This window comes from Dermatophagoides farinae, chromosome 2 (genome assembly GCF_024713945.1).
Source record: "Dermatophagoides farinae isolate YC_2012a chromosome 2, ASM2471394v1, whole genome shotgun sequence".
Lineage (NCBI taxonomy): Eukaryota > Metazoa > Arthropoda > Arachnida > Sarcoptiformes > Pyroglyphidae > Dermatophagoides > Dermatophagoides farinae.
In genome coordinates this window covers 511,276-525,763 of record NC_134678.1, presented here as the reverse complement: position 1 = coordinate 525,763, position 14,488 = coordinate 511,276, and the positions used below count along the sequence as shown (strand labels likewise).

At 29.6% G+C, this 14,488-nt stretch overlaps 5 protein-coding genes across 8 annotated transcripts; 2 read left to right on the top strand and 3 right to left on the bottom strand.

The window, feature by feature from the left end:
• The first annotated feature begins 16 nt into the window (after window positions 1–16).
• LOC124499558 (uncharacterized) lies at window positions 17–1,838 on the top strand. 2 transcript variants are annotated; one of them, XM_047063483.2, is made up of 5 exons: window positions 17–153; window positions 443–660; window positions 726–842; window positions 908–1,054; window positions 1,147–1,838. In XM_047063483.2, the coding sequence occupies exons 2-5, from the start codon at window positions 445–447 to the stop codon at window positions 1,819–1,821; spliced, it is 1,155 nt and encodes a 384-aa protein (XP_046919439.2). In that variant the 5' UTR covers window positions 17–153; window positions 443–444; the 3' UTR covers window positions 1,822–1,838. The 2 variants fall into 2 exon arrangements, with proteins under 2 accessions (XP_046919439.2, XP_075591861.1); XM_075735746.1 differs by lacking the exon at window positions 17–153 and having other exon boundaries at window positions 347–532; window positions 593–660.
• On the bottom strand, window positions 1,833–6,364 carry LOC124494725 (uncharacterized). 2 transcript variants are annotated; one of them, XM_075735742.1, is made up of 4 exons: window positions 6,304–6,364; window positions 4,940–6,241; window positions 4,405–4,872; window positions 1,833–4,340 (listed from the first exon to the last, which is right to left on the bottom strand). In XM_075735742.1, exons 3-4 carry the CDS (start codon window positions 4,745–4,747, stop codon window positions 2,758–2,760), a joined length of 1,926 nt encoding a protein of 641 aa, XP_075591857.1. In that variant the 5' UTR covers window positions 4,748–4,872; window positions 4,940–6,241; window positions 6,304–6,364; the 3' UTR covers window positions 1,833–2,757. The 2 variants fall into 2 exon arrangements, with proteins under 2 accessions (XP_075591857.1, XP_075591856.1); XM_075735741.1 differs by lacking the exon at window positions 6,304–6,364 and having other exon boundaries at window positions 4,940–6,302.
• An 18-nt stretch (window positions 6,365–6,382) lies between these two features.
• On the bottom strand, window positions 6,383–9,629 carry LOC124494788 (ethanolaminephosphotransferase 1). Of its 2 annotated transcripts, XM_047058067.2 has the most exons (7): window positions 9,282–9,607; window positions 8,804–9,181; window positions 8,658–8,726; window positions 8,030–8,597; window positions 7,738–7,958; window positions 7,384–7,657; window positions 6,383–6,889 (listed from the first exon to the last, which is right to left on the bottom strand). In XM_047058067.2, exons 2-7 carry the CDS (start codon window positions 8,867–8,869, stop codon window positions 6,885–6,887), a joined length of 1,203 nt encoding a protein of 400 aa, XP_046914023.1. In that variant the 5' UTR covers window positions 8,870–9,181; window positions 9,282–9,607; the 3' UTR covers window positions 6,383–6,884. The 2 variants fall into 2 exon arrangements, with proteins under 2 accessions (XP_046914023.1, XP_046914014.1); XM_047058058.2 differs by lacking the exon at window positions 6,383–6,889 and having other exon boundaries at window positions 7,063–7,657; window positions 9,282–9,629.
• Window positions 9,630–9,652: 23 nt separating this feature from the next.
• LOC124494988 (cytochrome c oxidase assembly factor 6 homolog) lies at window positions 9,653–10,238 on the top strand. The gene has a single exon (XM_047058296.2). It carries the CDS (start codon window positions 9,810–9,812, stop codon window positions 10,092–10,094), a length of 285 nt encoding a protein of 94 aa, XP_046914252.1. The 5' UTR covers window positions 9,653–9,809; the 3' UTR covers window positions 10,095–10,238.
• On the bottom strand, window positions 9,968–14,384 carry LOC124494676 (echinoderm microtubule-associated protein-like 2). The gene is made up of 11 exons (XM_047057930.2): window positions 13,679–14,384; window positions 13,385–13,609; window positions 12,865–13,315; window positions 12,677–12,705; window positions 12,469–12,598; window positions 12,186–12,395; window positions 11,765–12,128; window positions 11,430–11,687; window positions 11,246–11,371; window positions 10,755–11,172; window positions 9,968–10,698 (listed from the first exon to the last, which is right to left on the bottom strand). Exons 1-11 carry the CDS (start codon window positions 13,704–13,706, stop codon window positions 10,280–10,282), a joined length of 2,658 nt encoding a protein of 885 aa, XP_046913886.2. The 5' UTR covers window positions 13,707–14,384; the 3' UTR covers window positions 9,968–10,279.
• Between the last annotated feature and the right edge of the window lie 104 nt (window positions 14,385–14,488).

Genomic DNA, 14,488 nt, shown 5'->3' with positions numbered 1-14,488 from the left:
AGATTGATCTACTTCCTGTGTCGATATAGTCGTCGTCGTCGTCGTTCAACATACATCATCGAGTTTTTTTTCATGAATTTTTTTTTCTTTCTTCGATTGATTTTCATCAATTGATTCCTGTTGCTGTTGTGAAACCATTTTCAAGGTGGAAAAGTAAGTCAACAATGATGATTATCAATAGGTGGACAACTAAAACCAATAAAACGTTGTTGCCAACAACGACGAATAGAAAAAAAACTCCTACTCATCATCATTTTCACTGGTCAAATATTCGATTTTCGTTTATTTTGTTTTGTTATTGTTGCAATTATCTTTAGTGATTGATAATTGGTTTTTTTTTCTGAAAATAATCGCCCATTACACTGACTAATTGTCTTTGTTTTGTTTTGTTTCGTTTGTTTTTGTTTACCATCAACATACATACACACACGCACACATGCAGAGATGGCTCATAATAATGGTGTTCATTTTGATGATTCAGATACATCGACTAATGATTCACAAACAACAACAGCAGCTACAGCTGCCAATTGTAATGGTTTTTCAAATAGTAAACAAAAAATTCAACGAAATCTTCCAATCATTACATTAGATGTACATAAAGGTGAACCAATTCGTTTACAGGTCAAAGTAATGGTTCCCATTGATGATCATCCAAATGTATGTGTATGATTTATGAATTGTAAAAATTTAAATTTATCATTGGGAAAAATTTTTTTTGTTAGTATAATTTTGTCGGCAAATTACTTGGCCCAAAAGGAAATTCATTAAAATGGCTACAGGAACAAACGCAAACCAAAATGGCAATTCTTGGACGTGGATCAATGAAAAATAAACAAAAAGTAAGCGCTATCCATTTTTTTCATTCAAATTCGTATCTAATCTCACTGAAAAAAATCATTATCAGGAAAAAGAATTGCGTGAAACAAATGATCCAAAATATTCACATTTGAATGAAAATTTACATGTTGAAATCACTGCCATTGCAACGGCACCAGAAGCCTATCAACGTATTAGTCAAGCATTAGTGGAGATTAAAAGATTTCTAGTACCGGTATGAGATGATGATATTTGTTTTCTGTGCAAAAAAAAAAAATTCTATATTCTGAATTCTTATTACTCACCATTCATGACAACCATACATAGGATTATTTTGATGATATACGACAACAACAATTACGTGAATTGGGTGTAATTCATGATGATGATTCCAATCACCATCATCATTGTCTTCGGCATCAGAATTCGCAAACATTAAAATCTGCCCAAATTAAAATGGATTCAACAAACACATCATCAACATCATTATCGTTGTTATGTAATCATCACCATCATGATGATAAAATTGATGCAATCACCATAATCGATAATGATAAACTACATCATCGAAATCAATTATTTACAAATTGTAATAAAAATGATATCAAAATTAAAGAATTGGTGGATAAATCATGTTCAACATCATCATCGATATTATCATCAACGACGATTCATAATCAAAACCACCATCATAAACAACAATTGTATCCGTTGAGAGATAATTTTTTAATTATGAATAATAATATCGATATTGATGACAATTATTTATCAAGATTTAAAAATGATAAAAAATTTATCGATTATAATTCAAATAATGGCATTCATTTGAAATCTGGAAAATTTCTTTATCATAATCATCATCAACATCATTATGGTTGTAATATTGTGGATAATGGTAATGGTATTGATAAACAAACAATAACCAAACGTTCATTAATGATGAAACCTTATTATCGACCACCACCACTACCACCAACAAAAATGTCAATGGCATATAAATGATAGCTGAAAATGAAATAATTCAAATTTTTTAATTGAAAAAAAAATCATAATAATAATGAATTCATTTCGATAAGAAAAAATAAAAAGTAAAAAAAAAAAATAAACAAATGTGGATCATTCCAATTCATCAATTGTCCAAAAAAAACAAACCAAAGGCAAGATGGAGAAAAAAAAAGATTTCTAAAAAATAGTAAATTTTTTTCTGTTGACATTTGAGAGGTGTAGTAATATATTTTGTGTGTGTTTGTTTGTAATAGACAAAATAAAATTTTTGAAATTTTAAACTTTTTTTTTTGGTTATTTTTTATCAAGTGAACAACATATGGAGATTAACATTGAAAAAGAGGTATATTCGTGTCTGTGTGTGAAACACAACACACACAAGATAAAAATATGTAAAGCACCGGGTTGTTTGTTTGTTGATCTATATGTTTTTTAAGGTCGTCGATTAGTAACATTTTTAAAATAATCACACAATGTTTTTCTTTCTTTTTTTTTGATAAAATATTTCATTTTAAAAAAGACTAGGCAAATTTTTCAATTTGTCATTTTTTTTTTTTGCTTAAAGATTTTTTGTTTTGTTTTGTTTTGTTTGTTTCGGTTGAAGAGGTAGTTTTTTTCCAATAAATTCTTTGATTTGACAAAAAAAAAATAAACGATATATGAATTGATATAAGAATTCAAGAGGCAAAATTCAATGATTCATATATAAAACAATTTGTAGAGATGAAAAAAAAACAAAATAAAAAAAAGAACCGGGTAATTTGCGTTTGTATAGTATAGATGTGAATTAATAAGAACAAGAATAATGAGAATTTCAATAGAAACAATAAGATATAATGATAATAATAATTGAGACAAGTTTCAATAACCGGGATTTTCGTTTTTCTAGAAATTTTTTTTTTCTCTTATCAATTGAACAAGAACAATTTGAATTCAAATAGAATCAAAAGATGAATCACGATGATTATGATGAGAATGATGATGATGGTGATGATGGTGAAGTGGATGGGAATGAGGATGTTGATGTTGATGATGATGTAAATGATATCGTTCCTGAGATGTTTCATCGATTAACGATTGAATAGTAGTAGTAGAAGTTGGATTTGAGGTAGATGGAAAATTATTATTCGATAGACTAACTTGTGTTGCCGTTTGTTGTTGTTGCTGTTGTGGTTGATTAAAAATCATTTCGTCAATTGGATTAAAATTAATCGATGATGCAGATGATGACATCATTATGAAACCTGGTTTATGTTCAGATGATGTATTTTGACCCGTATTAATTACTGGTGATTGATTTGAGCTATGATGTTGAGGATGTAAATGTTGTTGTTGATGTTGATGATGATGATGAGAAAGAGTAGGAGGTTGAGTTCGAGAATTTAACAAAGATGTTTGTTGTTGTTGTTGTTGCAAAGGTGGAATTGATGGTAGACAGAATGATGGTGTTGTTGCTTCATTTGGATTTAATGAAAAATTCGGACATAATGTTGTTGTTGAGCTCTTTAATTGAGATTGTTGTTGTGGATGAGATAATGAGAAACAATGTCCACCAACTGGTGAACCATCACCATGATGCATATGATGATCAATAATATTTGAATAATTTTCTAAAGCAGCTGTAGTATTGTTATTGTTGTTGGTAGCAGTGGTGGTGTTTGAAATCGATTCTGGATTATTAAAATCTAAATTTGTATAATCTTGTCGTTGTAAACATGAATAATGTTGTGAATAATTATTATTATCAAAATTGACCGAATTACTATCATAATGATTTCTTGATGTAATAGTATATGGAGTTGATTGTGTTGGTATTGTTGTTAATGATGTTGTTGTTGACATTGTGGCTGTTGTACCACTGTTGTCATAAATAATTTTCGAAGGTATCATCGTTGATGATGATGAAGATGATTCAATTGGCATTGTTGAGGTAGAATGATGATGAGTAAACATATTAATTGCCGAATTATTATTATCATTAGTAGATCTTGTTACATATGGCGTTGTTGATGATGAGGTAGTAGTGGAATCACGATTATTGTTGTTATTATTAAAGTAAATAAGATTCACTTGAAAATTATTGATTGTCGATGTCATCGTTGCTGTTACTGATGCAGATGCAGATGATGATGATGAGGTAGAATTCGAGGCAGTCGAATAAGTATTTATTTGTATTTGTTGTTGTTGGTAATTATCCGTTTGTTGTTGTTTTGGTTTGGTTTTGTTCAATTTAACGATTGATGTTTTTTTCGTCGATTTTTTTGCCGTCATAATCGATGTTGATGTTGTCGGTGTCGATGTTGTTGTTGATGTTTGGACATTTGAATTGTCATTAGCAGTATTATTAGTATTTCGTCTTTTACATGATCTTGTATCTTGATCATGACTTTTTTTCGCATGTCTAACCAAATGATCTTTTCGACCAAATCTTTGTTTACAAAATGGACATGGAAAATTTCGAACACCAGTATGTACAACCATATGTCTTTTCACATCTTTTTGAGTAAAAAATCGACCTTTATGAAGTGGGAAAAAAATGAATAAATTATTGCCGAAAAAAAAATTCCAAAAACAATTTACTTTCACATTGATCACATTGAAATCGTCGTTCAGATTCGGGCCGTTTAGTTGCACGATATTTGATTGGTCGTTTTCTTTGGCTACTGTTGCTGCCATTGTTTTTATCATTTTTTCGTCTATCAATTTGATGATGATGATCATCATCTGATGTCAATAATAATGATGATGATGTTGTTGTTGAATCCACAGGTGGATGATTTAAATTATCATTATTTTTATCATGAATATTCAAACAAGATAATGATGTGGTCGTTGTAGTTGGTGTCAATAATGTACTAGAAATTGATTGACAAATACTTTTTCCATCATTATTATCATCATCATCCATAACAATATTCATCATTTTTTTCCAATAAATCAATCAATCAGCCAAATGATTCAATCAAATAAAATATGTGGAAAACATCATCATCATCATCATCATCATCATCGACCATATGTGTGTGTTGATCGGCAACTTTCGAATCTCTACACATTAAATTAATTGGAAAAATAAAAAAAAATTTCAAAAAAACAAATCTAAATCTTTACTTACCTGTAATTAAAATGTAATGAAAAATCAAAGAAAAAAAACGGCCCGAATTGAACGAACATTCAATTTTGGTTTTTTTTTGAAAAAAAACCCGAACACACGTTTCAACGGTAGCTTATTTGTGAATGGTGAAATGAATTTGATTCGAGAGAAGAAAACCAAAAATCAACCAACAAAAGAAAAAGAGAATTTTTTTTCTTCAAGGAGTCATTCGGAAATGATGTCACACATGGCACACACACACAGACAGACATTCGATTGATAAAAAATTTTTCGTTTCGTTTCGTTTCAATAATCCACGGATATTATCATCATCATTTACCACCATCCACCTATACACACACAGAGAGATTCGGTGTTTTTTTCTTTGTTTTGTTTTTGTTTCTTCTTCTTAATATCTAAAGTTCATTCGTGGTCGTTATTTTTTTTTGTTTTGTTTTTTTTTGTTCTTAGCGGCTTCAAATTACCATCATCACCATCATCATCATCATCGAATCTGGATCATCATCATCATCATCATCTCAAAACCAAATCAACAACAGCAACAGCCATATTATAACCAGCATCTGCGTGTTTGTGTGCGTATGCTTCATGCCGTATTTTCTGTCTGTGTGTATATGTGTGTTGTGCTGCTGTTGTTGCTAGAATGTAGTCGCATTTTTTTTTTAACAAAATTTTTTCCAATTAAACACTCAAGGCCGCCAATAATTTTCAATGCATATGTTGATGTTGTTGGTTGGTTGTTGTTGTTGATGATGATGATGATGATGATGAAGATCAAAATGATGATGATGATGGCTAGTTGCGAAAATAGTACACGCTCGTGCACACAAACACACGCAGAAAAAAAACGATTTTTTTTGCCATTTTTATCCAATGCTTCTGCTAATGTTTGTTGTTACCATACACACAAGTCTTTTATAATTGTTGATAATGGCAACCACAACGACGACGACGACCACCACCACCATCAACATGGCCACAATCATCATTTATATCTTAATTGAAAAAACAAAAAAAGAAAAACTACTTGGAATAATCATCAATCTACATCATTATCATTATCATAGTCATTGTCATTAGTGTGTATGTGTGTTTATGTGGTGGTAATGTAATAAATATGAATGAAAGAAAGAAAAAGTAACATATACCTTTGCATCGTTTGAGGCTATAGTTAGTTTTTTTTATATTTATAGTTGAGAGATTTTTTTTTCATCTCGTTTTCAAATTGCAAGTGGCTATTATTATCGATCGGAAACATCTATGTCGATGAATCGTTGAATTGCTCTCATTTTCATTTGTTCACTGTCAATTGGTTGATATAATTAATTCATTTTTAAAAAAAAAATTAAATAAAAATTAGTTACCGTGGCGCATTGATTTTTTTTTCAGCCATTTTCACATCTTACTTTTCATCATCATTATGATATCGTATTAAAAATCAAATTTTTTTATTTGAATTTATTTTAATATTTTATTGAATAATTTGAAAACAAGAAGAGAAAAATTGTGCGATTTTCTTGACAACAACAACAACCACAAACAAAACAATTCGATCAAAATTATTTTTCATGTGTGCGTGAATAAATAGATAGATGACGCTGTGCGTGTGTGTGTGTGTGATTTTTGAATTGATTTAAATTCGAATTTTTTTTTGTTTTGTTTTGTTTTCACTTGAGTAGTTATAGTAATATTTATATATAGTTGACGTTAAAATAGTTGAAAAAGGGTTCAAGATTAAATTGGCCGACGATAAAATATAACCAATGTGTGTGTGATTGGTGGTGAATATTCCAATTCATTTGGAAATGGTAAAAAACACAAAAAAAAGAGAATTTTTACAAAATATTTCGCCAAACTAAACAAACAAACAAACAAAAAAAAAATTCCATCGTCGTCTTCATACAAAACAACAACAATTTTCTCAATTCGAACAGTGAAGAAATTTTCAAACTATTGGAATCAAAAAGAGAAAGAGAGAAATTGGAGAAAAAAAATTATTAATCATATTGATTGATTGATTGATTGAAAATTAATCTGAAATATATAGATTTCAGAATGGAAAAAAAAGAGAAGAGGAAAAATGAAAGATCAAAAGGATCAAAGTGTCAGGCAAAGAAGAAAAATTTTCAAAAAATTCCTTTAATGTTTAAAATGATCAAAAAAAAAAAATAATAAAAAAATGAGGAAATATAAATTTTTTAAAAATAGTGGATTCCAAAAAAAAATGAAAAAAAATGAGCAAATTGAACAAGATTATTGTTGCTGTTGGTTTGTCGAAACAATAGGAAAAAGGAAAATAAAGCAGCAAAATTTACAGATTTTAATGAATTTGTTTTGTTCTCGTTTTTTCGTTTTTTTTTTTGATCGATCAGTTTGATCAAAACAACAACAACAACAACAACAGAATTCATTCATTCGTATCTATTATTTAGATTTAAGTTTACCTAAATTTTCTTGTTCAGGTGATTTAATTTTTTCCGGACGATCCAATGAAAAACAATATATACCGAAATGATGGCACATTTGACGGACGATACATATGGCATAATGTAAATGTAATATTGTATAAATAATGGCATTGATACGTAATAAACGTAATTCTTGTTGATGATCAATATTTCCAATAATTGCACACAATGTCGATATTGTTAATGGATATAGAAACCAATTGATTAAATCACATTTCGTTGATGACATTTGACTTACAATCAAACGACACTAATTATATGGAATGAGAATTAGAAACAAATTAGACATTTTTTCATTTTTATTCATTGTTGTCGAAAGAAAATTCTTACCGCAATATTGGAAAAAACAGTTCCAACCATAAAATAAAATGTTCGTGGTTCTACTTCAATGATATTCATTGGTGAAAATTTTGCCCACAATGTTGAAACTATAAATAGACCAATCAATGAGATTAATGGTCTAAATGATTGATAAAATGTTTTCTGTTTAGGTGTTTGACATGTATAAACATTATAGAATGCCATTGGAATCGATAATAGAAAACTGGTTACTGGTAGTGAAAATTAAAAAAAAAAACAAAATCAATAAATACATGTGTAAACAACAAATGATAATAATTACCATAAGATGTAACTTCGAAAAATTCACCCGAAGTTAAATTCAAAATGGGCACGGTAAATTTCCAAATTTGATGTCCATAACAATAGGTTACCAGATACATGATAAATAATGCCATCTGTGATGCATCATAACTCCATGGCAAATATAGGATGCCGGTATTATATTTTTCCCAATGTGATAAATAGAATGTAATATAAATTGTCCAGAAAATAAAATGCATATGAAATGGTGATTGAGAATAATCGGCACGACCAAATATTGAATATATACAGAATGGAATGAAAAATGCTGTCCAACTATCCATTCCATGATCCATCAGTTCACCTAATGGTCCTGAGGATTTTGTACGTCTAGCATGTTTACCATCAATACCATCTAATGTATGTGCCACTGAATGAAATATGGCACAAACGATCCACACCCAATCGGGTATTGGTGGAAATTGTGGATATGAATCACTTGATGCATAAAATTCTGGATCATATATACTCAATAATAGACCATTACCGGCTGTCATAAGAAAACCGACAAAAGTAAGTACATTTGGTGCTATCCACATTGGTACAAGCTGCAAGAAGAAGAAAAAAAATCATCAAAATCCAAACAAAAAAAAAATCAATTCTCTAACCTTGACGACAACATTCCAGAATGGATGCATAACATATTTACTCAATGGACTAGTATCTTTGGAATTATACTAATGGCAGAGAAGAAAGAAAGAAAGAAAAATTATGAATTTTACGATTATTTTTATAATCCACTAAATCCACTTACCACATAATTTTCGAATCCTTTCAGATGATTATGATTAAGGTATTTATAATTGAATAAAGAAGCCATTTTCGTTCAGTTAAAAATGTTAAACGATGCCAAATTTGGTTTGTTAATTTTTTATCATCTCATCAACAAGAAGAAAAAACATTGAAAAGCAAACAATTTAAATTCATGTATTCAGGATGTGTGTGTTGTCACAACGACGATGACGAAGAAGATGATGAAGAAAAAAAAATGAGACACGAATGCAAAAAAAAGTGGCTTCAAAATTGGATGTGCGTGTTTCGTGAAAACGAAAAAAAAAATTTATATATCAAAGTTCAAATGTAAATTGATAACTTTCAATTTTAGAAAATTTCATCAATGGAACTTGATATACTTTTGAAATGGAAGAAGAAAAAGGAATCGAAAAAACAGCAAAAAAGGCAAATTTTGATTATCAAAAAAAAAAAAAAAAAAATTTCAAATTATTATTTACCAATCGACTAGCAGTAGTAGCAGTGTAAAGTGATCATCATCATCATCATCATGATTATTGATTGATCGAATTAATATTATTTATAGAAGTTGTGTCTTGATGTCATACGTATGTGATGATGATGATGATAATGATGATAAACAAAACAAACACACAATCATCATCATCAATAAAATTGATGAAAGATAAAAGCAAATCTTGCTGAAATATCAATTTACAAATTAAGGAAATCCAACATTCGATCTCATTCATTTATTAAATCATCAATAACGATGATGATGATGATGACGATGATGATGGTTGATTTTAGAATGCCGTTTTTTTTCTCTTTAGCATATACAGTTACGTTCATCGATATCGTTACATTACACAAAATCGGGCATTAAAAACACATGATATGATATGAGACAAAAATTTCAATGTTGTTGTTTGGTTAAGAGTTACCGGAAAAAAAATCAATTAATAAACTGCCATTAAATTATTGATTGTATGTGTTTGTGTTTATTCTGAAGAAGAAAAAGAAAAACAATGTCATCATTTCCACGTAAAGAAAATCGTCTTAAATGTTATGCTTCACGTGATCAATATTGGCATTGTTTGGATCAACATTCGAATGTAAAGAATGAAAATAATGATGATCAAAATCAGAATAATAATATTCCAGATGAATGTAAAAAATTGAAATCATTATTCGAAACTGATTGTCCACAACAATGGGTACAACATTTTAATCGTAAATATAGATATTTAAAATTTAAAGACAAAATTGAAAAAGGATTTGAACCAATCGACAATGATGATGAGAAAAAATGATGAAAAAAAAACATCCAAGGCATCGTCGAAGAAAATCACAATGATTAATATATAGATCAATATGTTTGTTTATATGTTTTTGTATGATATGAAAAAAAAATTGAATAAATAATTTTTACTTTTAGCAATAAAAAAAAATGAAAATGAAACTGATTTGTTTTGTTCATTATTATTGATCATGATGATTATGTAACCGACCATTGTAAAATACTTGAATCTTTACCACCAATCGATATGATACGGCTATCATCTGCTAAAAATCTTGCATTCGGTACTGTACTAGTATGTCCAACATATGAATGATGTAAACATTTTGGTTGACATGATGGATATGTGAATAGATTCAAACGTCCAACATCATCACCAGTTAGTAATAATTTACAATTATGTGATCGATCCATTGTACTAATGAATGGACCACCATTATCAAAATTATCAGGCCAAACACCAAATACATTGAAACCAATCATTGAATTATGTGTAACAAATTCTAAATCACGTGCAATTGATACATTATTCAATTGTCGACAAATGGATGCATTCCAGAATAAATGTTCAAATAGAATCGATGTTGTTTGTATATACGTGTTGGATGTATCCCAATCTATTAATCAACGAGCAAGTTAATTGATTTTTCCAGCAGAATGTTTTTCCACTTACCTATACTGATTACATAAGATGTATGGCCGGAACAACGGCCAATTCGATTGAATTTACGATATTCATCACTAACTTGATAAACATAGATATTATTATCACGTGATCCAAGTGCAACATAACGTCCATTTGGTGAGAATTTTATACATTCAATTAAATCCGATCCATCATTATGCATGGAAATCAATTGTCTGGTCGTCGAATCCAATACCATCCAACGTCCAACGGTCATTGTACTGATGATTATAATACTACCATCAGGTGAAAATGATGATGCATGAACCGATTCACCAATATCTTTACTCCATACAACCAAATGTGACATTGTATCCCAAAGATGAATATTTTTATCATAACCACCGGTTATAAATTGATTCTGTGTTGGATGTATGGCAAGTGCACAAAGCTCTTCAGTATGACCCTGTTTTATTTTCAAGAAAAAAACAAAAAAAAAATTTAATCACATCGTTTTGAATAAGGAAATTGGATTTTACCTGAATAACCAATGAAAAATTCAATGACATTGTTCCTTGTAAAATACAATTTTTTGTCGTTCCAACAATCAACATTGATCCTTTACCAGTGGTCAATGTTCGTACACCACCATATTGATCGGGAAGCTATTGAAAAAAAGTTTTTTTTTATCATTTTCTGGTCGTTAAGTGAATAGAGGAATACCTTTGCTTCTCTACCGGTACGATTCATATTTGCATTCCATTCAATAATTTTCTTATCTTTACCACCACCGGTTACAATTGTACCATCTTTTAATGTACAGATATCAAATATCGATCCATCATGTGCATTGAAAATTGTTCGTATCATTCTGCCAGAATTTTGATGCCACACGATAATATTGCCATTAGAATCACCGGTTAACAATTCACCAACATCATTGAATGTCATACAAAGAATATATTTTGGTTTATCTTGTTTCTGGGTATAGCAAAAAAAAAAAAAAAAAATGAATTTGATGATCGGTTTGAGAAGAAAAAAAAGTTAAAATGACAAACCTCAAACGATCCAATTTTTTTCGCCAATGAACCACCTTCAATATCCCAAAAATGAATATGACCTTTACCAATTGTGATTAATATATTTTTTTCAATTGGATGAAATTCTGCAGCCAATACAGCATCACATGTTGATTTTGCTTCAGAAATTTTATGACCATTCAATCCTTTATGCCATTCCCATAACGAAACCATATGATCATTGGATTCATCAACAACACACAATAAATTGCCGCCATCAAATTTTGAAAATGATATACAACTAATACCACCACGATCAAATTCACCATTCTGTCCTAGAATATGCAATGTATTCAAACTAACTGAATCCCATATTCGAACATGTGGCCTTTTTTCAAATCGACTATGAGAAAAAAAATGATTAATCAATCAATCAAAGTTTTTTTTCGGAAAAAAATACCTATCTTGATTGACATTCTGGCCAGTGGCAATTAATAATTTATTTGGATGTATAGTTAAACAACGTATTTCACTTGTATGTCCATTATAATGACGTTGAATTTGATCGTCAATATTATAAAGCACGACAACAGCTGCAATAAAATAGACAATTTCACCAGTTGGTAATAGATATAGATTATGTCGACAATCACGTCCTCTATAACCATAACTGGTAGTAATGAAACAAACAAATGTTTGAAAATGTCAAAAACAATTGCCAGAAAATTAAAAAAAAAACTTACGCCCATTCAAGTTTTAATCGTTGTAACGGTGGACTGGTTACATTTTTAATCGTATATGTTTGCAATAGATCCGTTGGTATATTGATTATGATTTGTCGATCACAAATATTGAATTTGATTACTCCTTCCACTATGTGTTTAGATGGAAAATAGAAAAAAAATAATTTCCAGTGAAATGAAAAAAAATTCAATGAAATGTAATATATACCTTGATTGTAATGGAAATCTTTTAGATTGCTAAATAAATAAGAGAAGAGAAAAAAAACCAATTAATTTTTTGAAAAATAATTCGAATGTTTTTGTTGTTTTGTTTGCTCAGTTAAGGTCAGGTTAATAATGTCGAAATAGGAAAAAATTTTAAATCGTTTCGATGGTTTTTTTGAACAAATTACATACTTGACATTTGGATCAACGATGGATGAAAAACGAATATCTTGACTTGCTGACCAACTTTTCATTGATTTTAGATTTGAACCAGAATTCATTCTCATTAATGATTTTGAATGATTCATTGATGATATTGAACGATAATTATGATTGTTATTATGATGATGATGATGATGATTCGATTGTGGTGATGCTGCCGGCGTTGTCATATCATATTGTAATGAGGTAGATGAAAGATAGCGGCGATGATTATTAGATGGATATAGCGATGATATTTGTTCATTATTATTATTATTATTCTGGACACTTCCATTGGATAATGTTGATAAATTTCTGCCATGAATTTTATTTGAATATATTGTGCTACCACGATTATTATATACATTTTTTCCATTACTATTTTGATGATGATGATGACTAGAAGATGGTGATAGATGATGATATGATGTGGTTACAATGGCTTGAGTGGGACCACAAAAAAATGAATGAATATAAATAAACAGGAAATAAGATAATGAATATCACATACCACGTCCTTCAAGTTGATTTAATCGTCGTAATACATCGGCCAATGTACTTTTTAGACAAACAATTTCATCACTTTGATCTGATAATTTTTTTTCCAATTCAGCAAAACGCATAAATACTGTATTCATATTACGATCATCATTAACACCAACGATACCAATACCGACACCACCAACACCACCACCACCACCACTGAGACTTGAATTATTTGACATGAGACTTTCATCTGAAAATCATTGAAAATTGAACATTAAAAACACACACACACATGCACACGAATATACAAATAAATCACCTGTAGATAGGCCAATAAATTCTTCCATTGTTTCTATCGGTGTTTGTGTACGAAAAATAATTTAATCCACTTGAAATTTAAAAAATGAAAAATTAAAATTTGCCGGTAATCAAATAATCTTGAGATATCGATAATCACATCGTAGATATAAAAAAAAATTAGGCCAAATAAAAAAAATACTAGTTTTCTGGATCAAAAATTTGTTAATTGTAAAAAAAAGAAAAGAAAACCAAAATTCCAAACACACACACACACACAATACTGTGCTCCAATTTCAAAAACAAAAAACAAGATGCTGATGCCAATTTCAATGATGATGCACAAATAAAACAAAAACAAAATTTTTTTTGATTGATTTTTTGAGATTATTATTACTTGTGGCATTTGTGTGTGTGTGTGTGTATGTGTTGTTAAAAAACTTTTAGCAAATGATTTTTTCCTTTTTTCAAAAAACAAAAAAAAATCGACAAGTTGGCTTGGTTTGGCTTTATACACACTATATACTTATTATTACTCACAAAACAACAACAACAACAACACAAAGTATACATGATTACGACGACGATGATGATGATGATCAAGAAACCAGCTACCACGACGACGACGACGATCGACCGACCGACGATATAGTCAATGTAAATGTAACGCAAACATAAACGAGAAATGCAAGAGAAAGAATTTTCTCTCTAGAAGTTCTCTTTCTCTCTCTCTCTCTATAGTTTATCTCGGTTTTTAGGCAACCTAAAATTTTTTTTTTTTTTTTTTTTTTGGTTGGCTGGTTGCAACCAAAAAGAAAAAAAAACCATATCA

Bases quoted from the DNA above. Each gene is read 5' to 3' on its own strand.
- LOC124499558 (XM_047063483.2), top strand. From the start codon at position 445: ATGGCTCATAATAATGGTGTTCATTTTGATGATTCAGATACATCGACT. The intron at 661-725 runs GTATGTGTATGA...TTTTTTTGTTAG, and splicing joins CCATTGATGATCATCCAAAT to TATAATTTTGTCGGCAAATT. The intron at 843-907 runs GTAAGCGCTATC...AATCATTATCAG, and splicing joins CAATGAAAAATAAACAAAAA to GAAAAAGAATTGCGTGAAAC.
- LOC124494988 (XM_047058296.2), top strand. From the start codon at position 9,810: ATGTCATCATTTCCACGTAAAGAAAATCGTCTTAAATGTTATGCTTCA.
- LOC124494788 (XM_047058058.2), bottom strand. From the start codon at position 8,869: ATGGCTTCTTTATTCAATTATAAATACCTTAATCATAATCATCTGAAA. The intron at 8,727-8,803 runs GTAAGTGGATTT...CTCTGCCATTAG, and splicing joins AAGGATTCGAAAATTATGTG to TATAATTCCAAAGATACTAG. The intron at 7,658-7,737 runs GTAAGAATTTTC...CCATATAATTAG, and splicing joins CTGTTTTTTCCAATATTGCG to TGTCGTTTGATTGTAAGTCA.
- LOC124494676 (XM_047057930.2), bottom strand. From the start codon at position 13,706: ATGGAAGAATTTATTGGCCTATCTACAG. The intron at 11,688-11,764 runs GTTTGTCATTTT...TGCTATACCCAG, and splicing joins AAAAAATTGGATCGTTTGAG to AAACAAGATAAACCAAAATA. The intron at 11,372-11,429 runs GTATTCCTCTAT...TTTTTTCAATAG, and splicing joins GTACCGGTAGAGAAGCAAAG to CTTCCCGATCAATATGGTGG.
- LOC124494725 (XM_075735742.1), bottom strand. From the start codon at position 4,747: ATGATGAATATTGTTATGGATGATGATGATAATAATGATGGAAAAAGT. The intron at 4,341-4,404 runs GTAAATTGTTTT...CACTTCATAAAG, and splicing joins TCAATGTGATCAATGTGAAA to GTCGATTTTTTACTCAAAAA.